Source organism: Oncorhynchus masou, chromosome 5, assembly GCF_036934945.1.
Source record: "Oncorhynchus masou masou isolate Uvic2021 chromosome 5, UVic_Omas_1.1, whole genome shotgun sequence".
Taxonomy (NCBI): Eukaryota; Metazoa; Chordata; class Actinopteri; order Salmoniformes; family Salmonidae; genus Oncorhynchus; species Oncorhynchus masou.
The window spans coordinates 28082760-28099923 of NC_088216.1; the positions used below are offsets into that span (position 1 = coordinate 28082760).

Below are 17164 nucleotides of genomic sequence, written 5' to 3' on the forward strand. Positions count from 1 at the left end.
TAATTGTGGAGAACGGGCTCGTGGTTATGACTGGAGCGAATCAGTGAAATGTTATCAAATGCATGGAACATGGTTTCCATTCGCTCCGTTCTGGACATAATTTTGAGCCGTTCTTCCGTCAGCAGCCTCCCCTGGTACTGTTTTTAACACAATATACCTAATAATAGTTAATAATCGTATTTTTTTTAAATACCTTTTGGGATTGCATGGCTAACAGACCAGTTCATTTTCTAGATTGGTGAATCTAGAAAATGCTACACTATCTATCCAGCATGCAGCACCAAGTTGTTGTTCAGACTACATTTGTGGAACCCTTTGACCCCATCATTGGAGCCCAGTACATAGTTCTGGGCGAGATTGAAAAAGCAGAGGGTAAGATGAGGTTTTTATTTGGTTTATATGCTTTGCAACTCCCAAAACCCACATACCTATCTCTTCACAGGAGGTGATGGTGTGATTGGCCCATGCCCGTGTGCTGAACTGTGTGGATGGGGTCAACCTTGTCCTGCTACAGAGAGGTGTCAATGAACAGAGGAGCTACTTCAGAGAGAGGGGGGAGAGCAAGGGAGATGCTGCTCGGCCAACTGCTCCTCTCTGACCTGGACCCCAATAAGAATTCATCTGATACAGTGCTACTAGTGGAAAGTTATGAACCAGGTGGAATTGAATGACTTGTTGTAATGTTTATATGACCTCAGATGGATCGTGTCAAAAGGTCAGATTTTTTACGGTCGGGACATTTTCCCAAATAGCCGATTTACATGGGGATGTCAGGAATTATGAGACTCCGCCTTTCGCTAATTTAGAATGGCGAAGGGTGGAATTGGGATATAAAAAGACTTCGGAGGAAATCCTGATTCGATACAGAAAGGCTGCTTGTTCTGGTGCACTGTAGAGTCCTGCCACTATTTGTCATACGATATCAATTCTGGAAGTCACCCTCTTCCTGCTGACAGAGTTAGGCAGGTTCACTGAATGTTGGGTCAGGTGTATGAAGTAGATCAAGAAAATGCATACTTATATTCTTATTGTAGCTAATCTAAGATAAGAGAGAATGTTTGATGTAGCCATGTATGCAATGGTTATATTTGTGAATGAAAACTGATATGTAAGCTTGGAAATGTATATTTGTGAGAAACAAATAAATTCTTCTTGATTTGATATTAGATGTATTTATGGACGAGGTGTGTGTTATCGTGTTGCTTTATTTTTTGGTAGTTAATTATTTTATTTTGTTGGAATTGAAGAAGCAAGCATGTTGACAATATAATCTTTAATGAGTAATTATTTTCTTGATACAGTATCAAGGTTGCATTTAAAAGGATCAGTGTCAGGGAAATAAGAAATAGACAAGCAAAACTTAGTCAATAACATTGCACCATGTCCCATCAGCTCTAGTAAAACAATAATATCAAGGATACATTTTTTAAAAACATAAAACTCCTTTGTGTCTTTCCTTTTTTAAAGTAGATTCTGCCATCTCCAAAGAATTTCGGTAAACAAAAGCAACTCAGCAGCAACAATCATGACCTTACAGTGAGCTACGCAATATTTTCAGACAAAATTAAAATTATACATTCTGGGTAGTATTGATATTTAAGTTTATACAATATAATTTGACTTCATATTAAAAATCACCCTAGAGACAAGAATACCCTCCAAGCACACTGTTAACAGGTCTATTATCTAGGAGAAAATCTATGAGAATTGTATGTAGGGGTGTAGCTGCTGCCAGACACTTTGGAGGAAGCAGGTAGCATCAGTAGGCCAGACTGAGGATCTGTCTTGCAGCGGGCCATCGCTTGCTTGTAGTTGATTTTATCCTTTGTTGTGGGGTCGACGATTTCCTTGGCGTAGTTGTACTCGTCCTGAAGCTCTCTCATCATGGTGCTGTCAATCATCTTGGCTCCAATGGCCTCCTGTATGCCCACACGGTCTGTGTTGTTGGGATTTACCAGCCCTCCTGTCAGGTATTGCACCTCCATGTAACGCAGGGCAGTTTCTTTGGGCATCCAACCTTTCAGGACGGCCCCTCCCACCGACAGGCGTTCTCTGGTCGTGGGGTCCTCCACGCCAGTGTAGGCCTTCTGGGCATTGAGTAGACTCTGCAGTTGGCTCGAATCGATGAGGTCCCTCTCGGCTGCTTTGTGGACCGAGTATCTCTCCTTGTTGCTGATGTCAACGATGCCCCCTGTAGCAGCCTGTGCTTCCAACAGCTTTTGTGCCGTACCGCTTTCGATCAGCTTGCGGGCCACTGCACTGCGTATGGAGAAGCACGTGTCGGTGTTTGTGTCAATTACACCAGCGATAGGATATCTCTCCTTAGGGGCAGGAACAGGGGCGCTGCTGGTAGGGGACGACTTTAGCGAGGATTCCAGCTTTGATGTGATTGAGTTGAACTTGGGCTGTTTTTCTTTTTCACCTGCGACAAGAAGTGCAAACTCTGAAATTGGCATTTTCCCATCCTTGTATTTTTGCAAATCATACTGGGTCAGTTTTCCATCTCTCAAGGCATTTTTGATAGAGTACTGCTTGCCGCTCTTGCGATCCTGCAGCACAGAGGTCTCCCCATTAGGTCCCATCGAAGTTATTTCCTCCCAATCACACTCCAGCTCTTGCAGATGCATGTACTGGGCACGGTCGATCAGTCCCTGCAGGTAGGCTTCATATGGAGATAGTTCTTTGCCAGTATCAGGGTCCAAGATGGTGATTTTAGTGGAGACATTGGTCCCCTTTGTCTGGGTCTCTGTATTGTCTTCCTTCTCCTTTTCCCTCTGGAGTATCCTGATGGCGTTGTCTTTCTGGTGGATCGTGTCTTTCTCGTCCAGTATCTCCCTCTCCAGACGCTGCACGTCAGACTCCATCTTGACGCTCTTTTGTCTGTTGATCTGGCTTCTCTCACTCATCAGTTTGGTCTGCTGCTGGAACGATAAGCTGATGTCTTGCCTCTCAGACTCCAACTTCCTCAGCTCCCGGGTGAGATTGTCTTTCTCCCTCTGCGAGGCGTCCCTTGCCAGAATGAGACTTGTCTCTTCCCGAGAAGTGCTCGACTGACTGCCATTCAGTCGGTTGAGTTTGTCAGAGAGCTGTTTGATTTTTTCCTCCAGGTCCTGCCTGGCATGTTTCTCCTGAGACACCAGGCCCTTCAGGCGGTATCTCTCTGCTTCTACAGCCTGGTCTTTCTCCACCCGGATCACCTCTTTGTACACCGTCTTTTCTACGGCCTTTTCTCGCTGAATGAGCTCAAGCTTGACATTAGTGTTCCTGATGTTTCTCTGAATATTCAGGACGTCATTGGTTTCCTTGTCCATGTCTGAGCGAAGACCGTTGGTCATCCTCTCCAGTCTAGGGTCTCTCTCAACTTTCAGGACCTCCTCGACAACGATACTCTCCTCGATGGGCGGTGGGGCATTCTCCAGCTCTTTGATGCGCAGTTTGATCTGTTTCAGTTCAGACTCCACTTTAATCTTCTTCTGATGTTCATCACTCTGCTTTAGGATGTTCTCCTTCTCCTCCACTAAGGTTTTAAGTTTTTGCATCTCAAGCTCAAGCTGCCGGCGGGACTTAACCTCCTCATCCAAGCTCCTGCCAAGCTTATCATGCTCAACTATTTGCTTGGGGTCCTTCTGTAGACGCACCACCTCCTGCACCACCACTTTTTCCTCTGGCTTTTGTCTCTCCAGCAGGATGTACTTGTTTTGCAGGTCGAACACCATCTCCTCCGTGGTACGGCGACACTGTTGCTCATCGCGTACCTCCTTTCTCAGCCGATCTGCCTCCTTCTCCAAGAGTGGATCATCCTCATACTTGAAGATATCTTTGGTCATCAGCTTTGTCTCCACCTTGGATTTTTCTGCTTTCCACTCATCCCTCTCTTTTCTCAGGAGGTTAATCTGGTCCTCTATATTATTGTAAGTTCGGTGCACATGGTTCACCTGATCATTGAGCCTCTGTATCTCTCTTTCGTTCTCAGGGCTCCTCTCCTCTTTCACCACGTCTTGGATGACTTCCTTCAGCTCCACCTTTGGCTTCTTGGAACGCAGGGCTTCCAGATCGACCATGACCAGAGTGATCTGGTCCTGTAAGTCAGAACGCTGCTTGTTGAAGTCTTGAACATCTTTCTTCAGACGCTTTATCTCCGACTCTGTTTGTGGATCTATGCGGTAGATCTCATTGACAATTTCCTTGAGTTCGACCTTGGGCTTCCACTGCCCCACCTCGCTATACCGCATTTTGAGCTGAGAGACCTCCTTGACCAGGGAGTCTGTCTCAATTTTCTCTCCCTCTAGGCCTGATCGAATCCTCTTGGATTCATTGATGAGCTCAGGGTCCTGTTCGACTTTCTTCACCTCCCTGGTGACCACCTTGGGCTGAATGGTGGGAATGATCCTCTCCAATGCATTGATCTGGCTCCTTGTTTGGAAGATCTCGTCATTCAGAGTCTTGCTCTTGTTGCCTTCATCTGTGATTTCCTTCTCAAAGGTTTTAACAGCCTTGAGCATCTCTGGATCCTTCTCCAATCGAATCACCTCCTTTTTCATAACCTTCTCCCTGATGTTGGGTCTTGTAGCATTCAGGATGGTAACCTCTGTCTTCTGTTGAATGACTTCTCCCTCTTTTACTCGAACCTCATTCTTTATCTTGCTGATCTCATTTTTTAACTTGGAGGCTTCTACATCCAACTGAGGATCTCTCTCAAACTCAGTCACCTCTCTAGTCACCAGTTTGGGCTTGATGCACTTGAGGTCGTCCCCAAAAGTAGCGATTTTGATTTTCACACCCTCGATCTCACCCTGGGTACGGCTGCGCTTCAAGGCCTCTTTGTGGATTTGGTCCTCAAGATCTTTTAGGTCGGTTTCCAGTTTAGGGTCTCGGTAGTACTCGAGTACCTCCTTCTCCTCAACTCGATGCATCCCTTTACGGCTCTTCAGAGACAGCATCCTGGTCTTGAACGTTGCCACGTCAGTCTCAGCACGGCTGCGTCTATCGCTCTCCGCACTCAACTCTTGCTGCAGGCTCTTTATGTTCATGGTTGATTTTATGGTTGGTTCTATGGATTGTTTCTCATGTTTCTGCAAAATGTCAAACAAAAAAAGCATAGTTTTAGAAGCAATTTCAGGGAAAATTCATAATTTTGTATCCTAAACGCATTCAATTGATCAAAACTGGCAGTGGGAAAGAAGTTATGTTTAGCTAGATTTTCCAACTCACCTGAGCGATGAGGTTCTTAGCAAAGCCCATCTGATTGAGCAGCTGGTCATTCTCAGCTGATGTTTTAGCATAGTGGTTCACCACAGCCTTTTCCTGTAATACACAAAGAAGCACAGCCAACCTTCAGCTCACAGTGCTCAAGAAAACATGCAGGAAAACATGACGCGCCCTACATTGGTCTGCATAGAAGTGGATAAACATGAATGTCATTTGTGTCTATTGACTTCCATCCTTTGTGGATTACCTGGTTCTGCACAGTATCAGCAAGGGTGGAGGTGTGACGTGTTTTGGAATCTTTGCCTCCCACATTGTCGAGGGTGCTGCTGTATTTGTCAGTGTTGACCTCATATTCCTGCACAAGCAGTTGAAATAAAGATTGTATTATTCAATATCCAAATATTCAAATATCTGTTACACAAATACAAGGTTAATCATGATGCAGTAGGATAATGTAACTTAATCGGAGTCTTACATTGAGAATATTCTGCAAATCTTGGGAAAGGTCAAGCACTCTGTCCAGGTCGTCTCCCTTCCTCTTGATGTCATCCACCACCCTCTGCAATAAAAATTACTAAATTAAACTTGATTGCAAAATATGTGTCTTACAATGATATTTTAAGAATATCACCAACAATTTCAGAGTTTCTTGACACACAACACAAACAGACTGACCTTCTGGGAGGTCTGCTTGGAGTTGACCTGTGATAGGTCATCGCTGGGGCTGATCTTGTTGTCGGGCAGATTTTTCAGGAAGAAGTTCAGAGATTTGCTTGTGTTCTGGAATTCCTGGTTCTTGCCTGCAGCCTCTTGCAAGAGGCCCTCTCTGAGACAGAAAAACGCAATGAAAAACACTTTTGTGGTGACAAACTGAAAACAATTATTATTTTCATCTGACGTTCAAGCAAATAAATGGACTATTTTGATACCATATATTTGCAGACATGGTGTGTGTGGTCAACGTTAGCTAACAGGCAAAGTGGCCCTGGGCTCACCTCTCCTTCAGCTGGTTGTTGACGTTAGAGTAGCGGTTCTGTAGTTGTTTGACCTGGGTCCCCTGGCGATGGATGTCTGGGCAGTACTCCTGGTAGCCCTGCTGCAGGGAACTACACAGCTGCTCGCTGGTCTCCAGGTCCTGGCCCAGCTTCTTCAGTTCATCCTGAGAGCCTGCCACATCCTTACGCAGACTCTGTAGAGAACCGATATGATAAATATGTGTCCTGGTGGGGTGCTTTTAGCTCAGTTAGAAGGGATGACTGATATGTGCAGTCAAATGATATAGTCCTTTATTATTTATTTTAAGTCAACTACTAGGGTATTCTCTGGTCCAATTTGTTCAAGGATACTGTAGAATCTATTTGGTTCTCTTGAGAAAGTTGAGTTGTGTCCAGAATGGCACACTAATCCAAGGCAGTGTAGGCAATGGTCCTGGTCAAAAGTAGTTCACTATATAGGGAATAGGGTGCACTGGTAATGTCCCACCCACCTGGATCTCCTGGGTGCGGGCCTGAATAGCATTAGGGATATCTGGGATAGGGCCATCCTTATTCAGCTTTTCCTCAAAGCCAGAGACGATGCCATCCACTTTCTTGATCTGCTTCTCCAGGTTCAGAGATGCATTAGCCCTATAGAAGAAATGGCAAAAAATAATAATAATAATTAACAGCAAGATCTGCTGTTTGATTCTATTTTCTGATAATATATCGATAAGACAAGTGATCGGTGATAATGTATGTTTGTAAAATGGTTGTACTTCTTGTTAAATAGGTCGGCCAGGGCTGTGATGCTATCTTGCTTGTCCTTGGCAGCATGAAGTTTGGCTGCAAGGCCTTTGGAGATGTCCTTCTCCAACTTCGGCTGCTCCAAAGCTGCCAGAGCATCTGCTGCTTTCTACAAGAGATACAACCACCATCATTAGGATCAGTACCATCCTCACCAACAATAGCATAACTATCATCATCATCGCCGTAGACATTAGACTCATCATCATTGTCATCATCATCTTTAGGAGGCACGAATCCATCAATGTCATCAATGTCAACCTATAATTATTCAGATTTAGTGAGTTTAACAGCATGAAGATATATTGTACAGTTACAATGGCTGGTAGACGTCTATCAAAAGTAGTGGAATAGGGTGCAATTTCGGTTGTCCCCTTAGACTGTGCCTGAGGCTGGTCTAATGGGTAATGGGTACGACTCCCGGCTCTACCTCTACTCTCTTTTTCCCTCCTTCTCTGTCTCCTTGCTCATTTCCACTTGTATCTGTCTCAATACAGTTAAAAACAAGACTCTCTCTCACCTCTTGCTCCTTCAGCCTCTTGGCCAGGTCGGCGGTGGGGTCACTGCGGTCCAGCGGGGCCCTCAGACGGCTCAACATGCCCTGCTTGGCTTTGACCAGGTCCTCATCCAGCTTATCCAGCTGACTGGCCACGGCTTCAGCTTTGGGGTTGGACGGTGGGGCTACGTGGGGGACACAGGGCAATGATAATCTGGCCTAATCAAATGTAGTGCACTATGTAGGGAATAGGGTGCCATTATATCTGCAGCCGTAGTTCATTTCACACATTGTATATGTACACATGTCCCATAAATACACTTTAGCTTGGGGTTTACATGATGTGATGAATTGAATGTGATATCACAATGTGGTTTAGGGACAATGTTGAATCAAAAGTTGGAGAAGCCATTTCTCCTTATTTACAGTTAAGAATCATAGCAGTAACAGTATCAGTTCCAGAGTTATTTGGAAGGCTTTGTTTTGGGGTACTGGGATTAATGGAGCAACTTTTTCTCACCTGTGTATACGGGTTTCTCTTCGACACAACGGATCTTGTCTTTCATTGTGCCTAAATAAGCAGCCCTCCTCTTCTTGATGTCGTCAAGCACATCACCATGTCTGTGCACACACACACACACACACACACAAAGAAAAATCGTTTGAACTGAGGCATTTTAATTCACAAAATTGACGTATTATTTTTCCATATGCTTGTCATATAATTGACATAAATGACATATTCTCCTGTTGCTTACATGTCTACGGTGGCAATGGCCTCTGGGTCAGGGGGTGGGATCAGGAAGCAGACCCCTGGAAAGGTTTTGGTTGCCCCACTGCTGGTCAATACGTTCCAGTTCTCAACGTCTGAATTCGACTTGAGGGTGAACTTGTCCCCTCGAGTGAGATCAGCCTAAAAGAACACAAAGAGAGAACTTTCCTCAGAATGGATCACATGTAAATATTCCTTTTCATCTTACAAACACAATGCCCAATACTGAGGTATCTAGGAACTTTAATTTACTTTAGTGAGTTCCATAGTTACAGTAATGTTTGGTTTTGTGATGTTTACATGAGCCTACATTACATCGCATGCCTTGACACACCTCTCAGTGCCATGGTAGAGCATTCTATTCTATTCTAGTAGTCACGTCATTGCTTGGTAGCTTTATCAAAGATTCTACAGAGGTTTGGAACCCGCTTTGACTTCATACCGTAACCTGTGGTGGAGGCTCCAGGACAGGGTCAAAATTAAAAGGTGAGAGGTCAGAGCAGCTGGTCATACCTTCTCAGTCTTCCAGTCACAGAGGGAATCGACGGTGGTGGACCTGGTGGGCGGGCAGCGGCGCAGCTTGAGGGGGGCGATGGTGGTGCTCCTCTTTCTCAGGTCAGCCAAGAGCTGCTCGTTACGTTGCACCGTGCTCTCCTCCGCCTGAGAGAGAGAGAAGGAGAAAGAGTGGTAAAGCGAAATTGCGGAATTAGGACCACCTGCATTGCATTTCGGCATAACCCTTTTTCTTCACATTATTTACATAATGTAGTAGGGTAATGTCATGATAACATCTGATAATGTGTGAAAGAGATGCAATGTCTTTAAAAGTGAAGTGTTAACACACACACTATCATTTATTTCCCTATTGTGGTGCAGGGAGTTAAAGCCCACAAAGTGACATTGTAGAAAAAAGGCTGGTCTTGAAAATGGTTTTTGTACATGTATTTTACATTGATAATAAATGTGCAGAGGTAAAAGCATGGGTTTTATTTTTTTTTGTTCAATATGAAATGCAATGTTGCGTCTTTATGTTTCCTGGGTGTGTTGAAAGTTTACTGCGCAAGTTAACACCCAAGATTCAATGAGATTGGAACTGCATCCAGATGTACAATAGATAATAGTGTTCACATCCTGGCATTACCTATATTTGTATTTGTGTGTGTGTGTGTGTGTGTGTGTGTGTGTGTGTGTGTGTGTGTGTGTGTGTGTGTGTGTGTGTGTGTGTGTGTGTGTGTGTGTGTGTGTGTGTGTGTGTGTGTGTGTGTGTGTGTGTGTGTCGGAGAGGCTGGGAAAAAAAGCAGAAGACACATTTCCATCTAGTATGGACTAATAAACAATATCTTATTTTACCTCCAGTTGAAGAGTCATCGCTGAGCCACTCTTCCCAGTTGTGCCTTCCACTTTCTTCAGGCTAGAGTTGAGTTCACTCAGAGACTCCGATAGTGTCTCCACATCTAGTTGGTACTGAACAGGGACGCAGACAGACAACACATCAGAACATGGTACCCTTTTCACATACAGTATCTTTGACCTATCCAGGTTACTGATCATGCTGCAGTTTGAATGTCTATGGTAATGTGCTTAGGGACATTTCTGGTTCAAAACCAAACAGAAGATACCCTTTCCATTCTGACAATAAAATCAGGAATCTGAATATTATTCTAAGCTGATGTAGATACTATGAAGCCTTGTTAATGTATTCTGAGTGACGTGTACCTTCTTGAAATCCTCGATGTAATCCAGATGGGTCTCTTGGCAGATGCACAGGTTGAGGAACTTCTGCCACTCATTCCGCAAAGAATCTCTCTGAGCCTGAAACAGGTATAAAGATGAAGGCATCACGTAAAGGGAAAATCTCGATATCTTTCAGGAACATTGTAAACTTGGTGGACCTAAATGTAGAAGTCTAATCTATAGAAGAGTGATTGATTCTTGATTGAAGACAATGTAAAATGCTAATAGTCTAGAAGGGGAGGTGTACTTAAAGTTTTAATTGGTTATTGGCATGTACCTGTATTGTGGTGCTGGCCGGGTGCTTCAGCTCAAGGAGTCGATCACCGTCATCCTGGAGTTTGTTCACTTCGCTTTCATGGGACAGCAAGCTGTTGTTCTTGAAGTTCTGATTGAATATTTTTTTTAATGAAATATGATGCCCCTGAACATGGCTCATTCAGTAATGGAAAACTAAATGTACATCCATGCCAGAAACCTATGAAGCAGCTCCTCAAGCAACAGTTTCATACTTTATTGTTATATTAAGTCTTATTGACATTGAGTGACACTCTATTTGACCCCTAAGATGGACTCTCACCTCATACTGTCTACGGACGTCTGGAGGGTCCAACATGTGGTCGCTCCAGTCCTGTTTCAGGATTTTTGTCTGTTCGTCTCCGAGATAAGTCAACTCCTTGTTACAGCACTGCATGTAGTCATACAGACTGCTTAGGTAGTGGTGCCGCCATTTTGAATTGTCCTGTGGGAATAGAACAATATTATATAACAACTGTAAAGAGCCACACCAAAAAGAGAACATATGTTTCAATTACTTTTAGGTTGAAAGTGAAATCCCACCGATCCCATCAGAGGAGGCTGGTGGGAGGAGCTATAGGAATAAATGGAACGGTATCAAACACATCAAACATTTGGAAACCGCATGTTGGACTCTGTTCCATTTATTCCATTCCAGCCATTACAATGACCCCATCCTCCTATACCTCCTCCCACCAGCCTCCTCTGGATCCCATAGTACCCATATGATAACTATGACTTACCAAAATATTGTTGTATTGTTTCTTGATGGCAGCATACTCCTCCTGAAACACGAATGAATTGTTGTCATGTTCACTAGATACAAGATGTTTCCCAACACGTCCATTAAATCCATGAACCCTTGAATTCATCGTCACGGAGATGAGAGAGTTGAAGGGGTTACCTTGGTGCTGGTGGAGCTGAGGCTGAGCTGAGAGCTGTAGGCCTCGATCTCCTTGTGCAGTATGTTGTGGGCAGCGATCTGCTTCTTCAGGTCAGCCATGGTGGGCCCGTACTCTTCTGTGTTCACCTCCCTCTGAGAGACAGACACGCAGAAGGGTATGGTCAGTCATGGACACAATTAGACTCAGAAGAAAACTAAAGAGGCTTTATGGTAGTATGCATTCTTATGGGGTATCTTAAATGAACATGAACTGTAGGATAACAATGAACTTAACGTTGTGTACTGTTGTGTTAGTTGTGTTGTGTACTGTTGTGTTAGCTAAGTCAGTCAGTATATAGTACAACTGAAGTAAAGTTCAGTTTGGATTGGTCAACAGAACAGTTTGTCAAGGGGATGAGCACCATGATTCTATAAGGATGTTTACAATAGGGAGGCTTGGTCTTAAGTTAGTTGCCAAAGAAGAAGAGGACACTTGATTTTACCTGTTTCTGATTGAGCACTGAAGCCCAGTCGATTCTGGGCTTCAGCTCCACATCGTTGACAGGCTCATAGATGTCCCGGTAGAAGGCACAGTCTTTCAGCCAGCGGTCATGGAGGTGACTGACACTGGAATGACCAAAAGGTTGAGGAAGGGAGGGGAAAATACGTTTCGTATGTTTAGCATGAGCATGATAACAAAGAGAACTGGCAAGAGAAACACATTTTAGTAAATAAATCAGGCTGGACCTTACTGTATCCCCCAATGATCAAATGTCTTAAAGGGAAAGATGGATTTCTGCAGAGACACATTTTTTTGAAGCAGCTAAAGAGCCCAAATGATATCAGCATTCATAAGAGATATCCCACTGGGCACACACTGGTTTAATCAACATTTTTTCCATATCATTTCAATGAAATTGTGTTGAACCAATGTGGAATAAACGTTGAATTCACGTCTGTGCCCAGTGGGATGGGCCTAGAAGAGGTCACTCACTCGCTCTCTATCTCGCTGCCTTGGGGGTGTTTGTACTTCTTGGCCTTGTCCACATCCAGGAAGAGGTCATTCAGCAGGCCCTCAGCCTCAGACAGGTTGCTTGCCACCACTTTCTGGTGCTGGAAGGGCCGGTTTTTCTTCTCATTCTCTTCATCCTACATGGCAATGGGGGTGAAGACAGTAGGTGAGTCCAGAGAACGAATAGTGGCCAGAATTTAAGTCCATGGAAACACTATTATTTAGAGAGAAAGAAAGAGAGAGACCGTCGGTATGTGTTCTCACCACAGCAAGTAGCTCTTCGGCCCGGAGGACATCTTTCTCCACCTGGTCGGAATTCTTTTGCATGCGTGCAATCACCAAGGCCAAGTCGTTGGCTGTGGAACTGTTTAGAGGGCAAAGGTTAAAGGTTAAAGATCTGATTTAGAAAAATAGCAAAGAAGATACAAAATGCAAAGAGGAAAGAGGCAGAGAGAGGAATGTGGAGATGGAATCTCTGTCTGAATCCTATCAATATTTTTTTTTTTAAAGTTTTGGACCATTTACGAGCGTCTGAGTTGTTGTCCTTGACTTAAGTGACCAATGAAGGTCAAGGTTCGAAACATTTAAGATGGATGCTGAGGCCATTATCCTTGTGTAAGCTATCCAATTACAAAACCTAACACGCCAAATAATTAGATATAAAACCACAGGCTAAGAATAGACAGTGACACAGACAGAGTAGATGTGTGTGAAGATGTCCTCCGTGAACTAACTTCCCTTTGTCCAAAATCAACACTTTATCCAAGACTAGCAAAAGTCCAAATGTATGACTAGGACCAAGTCTTTGTGACTTGACCAGGAAGAACTCTGGGCCATAGCTAGGACCTATAACTAGGGCACTGAGTTCTTGATGTTCAGGAAAAACTCCTGGCCCTACATAAGACTCTTGAACTGAAACCAATGTGAGTCCCAAAAGGCACCCTATTCCCTTCGTAGTGCAGTACTTTTGACCATGTCTCTGGTCAAATGTAGTGCACTACGTAGGGAATAGTGTGCCAATTGGGACGTACACCAATGGTCTCTAGAGGTAATGACCTGGGATCAACAGGAGGGTGAATCACTTCCCCTGCCCCACCTGAGAATTCCCAAAAATGCTGTTTGTTTGTCTTTCTCAACTATTTGTTTGTCTCTCTGTCACTCCCTCTGTGTGACTGTGACGACCTGTATTGCTCTCTCTCTCTGCCGACCTAGTGGGTACTCTCCCAGGGCAGTGTTCAAGGTAGAGCATTGATCTCCAGAGTGTTGGAAGTGTGTTGAATACTTCTCCACAGCTTTGAATCCAGGCTATTCAGATTGCCTGATAAACTGTAAAATACAGTATGTAACTGTCATCTTACAACTTCATCTGAGTTGGGATCACTTCATTTCACCAATTCAGGTGATATACAGCGCATGTGTAGAAAATAGTCCACTACTTTAACTGTGCAGTTGAATTTGCTGAACTGACTACATTTGACGACCCCAACATTTTTGCCCATGTTCCTTTTAACCTAAGGAGCAATTTTGACATGAAAGTGTTGTTATCAACAGTAAAACATGTATTATGATGTAATGAGATTACATATGCTTGTACCAGCAGCATAAGATGACAGATTCAGTAATACGTAGATCTGTGTTCTCACGTCAACCTGCCCCTGTGGACCATACCAGCACTGAAGTCACTAACCTCCCCTTTAAATACCAGCACTGAAGTCACTAACCTCCCCTTTAAATACCAGCACTGAAGTCACTAACCTCCCCTTTAAATACCAGCACTGAAGTCACTAACCTCCCCTTTAAATACCAGCACTACAGGACTCACAAACCTCCTCTTTAAACACCACTATCCCTCCAATGACAACTTCTACAGGTGATGGACCGGGTGAAATATTTAAGTGCCTTAAACATATTAAATGCAGGCCCTAGACTTTACACGAATGCCCTCCGCCACAACTAAGATAGACCTACTATACTAAAATATCTTTGCTGTCATTAAATGCTTCATCAACAGTTGTACTGTAGCACCCTTCACAGTGCTGATACAGATGTTTCAATTGTGTTTAATAACAGAGAGACAAGCCGTCTATCAATCAGACAAGGACATTCCCTTTAAATATCCCATTTGCACCACCGTGGCGGGAGGGTGAGCCAACACCCATAGGAAGTGGAGTAACCAGCTGAACAGCACAGACAGAGGCCTTATCTGCCCTGCCCTGATCAGCAGTGCCATCAGACACACAGTGACCCTGAGGCAGGGTGAAACCAGTGGCACTCCTCTCACTCTGAACGGTCATCACCTCTACCTTTCATCTCAGTCCAGGTGTCGTGCATGGATACTATAAGACAATCCTCCTGTTATTATAGCATCACAATGATCAAACACACCTTCCATGTATTCACGCTTCAAGCATTTTCATTCCTATCTTTCTCACGGGAGTCTTTCCACCAGGGTTACACCCATAGACGTACAGGTTAACATCAGTCTCCTTTGACTCAACATGAACACCAACCATCCTGGTGCTAAGCTGCCTTTGCCGAGGTCAGGTTTGATTTTCAACCTTAGGGAGGCTCAAGTGATTCATATTTTTCTATAGGGTGACATTTGATTTATCGCTAATTTAGGCCTACAGGCTATGCTGTTGATGATGCATTGACATAGGAGTCATAATTGATGGATGACCATTGATAAAAATATGTGTCCCTATCTACCTTATCTACGTACTGTATGTCCTACTCTTTCGTGGTAATGTAGAAATCTTGAAGCCATCATATATCCCTCCACGGGGAACATTATAATGACGTGAATAGTCACCAAATCAACGTGAATCTAATGAGTCGTACCATTTGATAAACGTCATCAAATTTTAGAATCTGTTTTACGTGACCTGAAAACAAACACACACACACACAGGTGACGGAGACCCTCTACTGCTACTCCTGAGCAAATCTGACCTAATGCCACATAAAAACCTACAATAACATCAAGACAACCAAAGATACAAACAACATTCCCCTTCATATCTTTACATAGAACAAAGTTGGTCTTCTTGACCACAACAACATGCCAAAACACACAGTAAACCATCTGTCTTCCAATCTCCATTATCCAGGAGTTAGGAATGAAATAAACAAAGGAGATTCCAGAGGATTCTATGAGAAAGAGGGCAACACAGCAAACACGGGAAATATGAAACAAATCCAAGTTTAGGGAAAAAGGAGAGGAAAGGAGGAAGGAGGTAGGGTGGAGGAGGTTGCATGACCGAGTTTGCTATCGTTCCTTAAAGACTTACGTGCTGATCTTGCTGGACCCCTTCAAGGTAGTACTGTCCTTCTTCTTGAACATCCTGGGTCTTTTGGTGAGTGGACGTTCCACTCCACGGACAGAACTCAAGTCTCTCTGGTCCCCTTACAATCTCTGTTCCTCTCTCGCTGTCACAGATAAGATACACACTCCCTGTGCGTATTTTAGTGTGTGTCCCTGTTGGTGTCAGCACTATGATTAAGCTGACTGAAAGAGTACCTGTGCCCCTCCCTGTTAACAAGTGTGTCGACTCAACACCCAGACAATCTATTTAGTTCCACAGGACCGGGCCAACCTGTTCTACACACTCCTCCTTCTCCTCACTCACCTCTCTAGTTCAACCCTCCCCGTTCATTAGTTCACTGTCACTCATTGAGGTTTTCTAAAGTCACTGTCGCTATTTTGCTAGGGAGTTAGTCTGGAGAAACATTCCGTTTCTATAAGGATCAGTGTAGAATAACATATGGGCTTGTGGGTAATTAGATACCTTACAAGGCAAGATGAAGTACAAACCTATCTTAGTGGATTTAGGGGTTTTATTTGGCCCCCCCAAGTTTTTAAAATGTTCATTGTTGCACATAAAAGACTAAAAACACCAGCAAATCAGCTCCAAGTGATTTTCATTTAGGAAATCTGTTCCCAAGTATTCCCACGCATAATACAGAGGCACGTGATCATCTGCAAACGTAAGAAAGGTTTGAAATTATGATGTTTTAGTCAAATATATCTGTTTGGGCTTCTTGCAGTCAATTTGCAGTTTATAAATGATTTGTAAATATGTTCCAGCCGCCCGACCATCAGCTCTAGAAAAAAAAAATTGGCCCTCGGCCGATAGATGGTATACTGTGTGATGATCCCTGTTGTAACACAATCCAGTTCCAAGTATTACATTGAATTTAAAAAGCAACAAACATCTTTCTGAATCAAAGTTCAGAATGTTAAAATGTCTCCAACAGAGAAATGGTCTTTTACACATACCATCAGAAAATTGGGTCTGTTATATACATTACCTGTACATATTCCTTACAGTGGGCTTCAACCAAGCTAAACTGTCACAAATGTGATCAGATTTCTCTATGCGGGCTTATGTCAAATTTAAGTGACCTTGCTTTAGTTTTTTACATTTTATACAAAGCTTCAAAATGCATTTCATACACTGTTGGAGTAAACATGGGAAGGTTATGCTGCTTTGAAAGTTGATCAACTTACTATCCCATTTAGGAGAAAATTATTTTCACACTTCCTAGGGAGCTCTTCTTTGTGAACGCTCATTCAGCATCGTTCCCACTCTCTTAAGCCCCACCCATCTCTTTAAGAATTCACATGTAATCACACAACCAACCGTCAGTATGGTTAACCCAACCATTATCTCAGCCCATCATGGCTATCCATGAAGGATCCCGTCTTTCTCCCCATACAGCTCAGTGCCTTCTCCTTGGCTAAACTAGGCTCATCATTTAACATTTGTATTCATATTTATGGTTCTCATACAAGTTTGTAACTAAGACACGTGAAAGTTCACATCTTCAAGAAGCCATTTCTGCAACCAAAAACAGCCCTACTGTGAAGTAGAAACTAGCGTCGGACGACCCCTTTGAGATGGCCTGTCACAAATCTACAATAAAGTTTGACATTATCCTCAATTACTTAGCTATGGACAGGAGACTGCTGTGCACCTTTATA

At 43.5% G+C, this 17164-nt stretch overlaps 1 protein-coding gene across 1 annotated transcript; it reads right to left on the minus strand.

Annotated features, from left to right (window-relative positions):
• Positions 1-1258: 1258 nt before the first annotated feature.
• LOC135539160 (envoplakin-like) lies at positions 1259-15735 on the minus strand. Its single transcript, XM_064965004.1, has 22 exons — positions 15471-15735; positions 12445-12544; positions 12163-12317; positions 11672-11795; positions 11190-11321; positions 11029-11070; positions 10569-10730; positions 10269-10376; positions 9974-10069; positions 9608-9721; positions 8771-8917; positions 8244-8398; positions 8006-8106; positions 7510-7670; positions 6962-7098; positions 6695-6833; positions 6204-6397; positions 5884-6034; positions 5684-5767; positions 5456-5563; positions 5212-5304; positions 1259-5072 (listed from the first exon to the last, which is right to left on the minus strand). Exons 1-22 carry the CDS (start codon positions 15521-15523, stop codon positions 1683-1685), a joined length of 5946 nt encoding a protein of 1981 aa, XP_064821076.1. The 5' UTR covers positions 15524-15735; the 3' UTR covers positions 1259-1682.
• Between the last annotated feature and the right edge of the window lie 1429 nt (positions 15736-17164).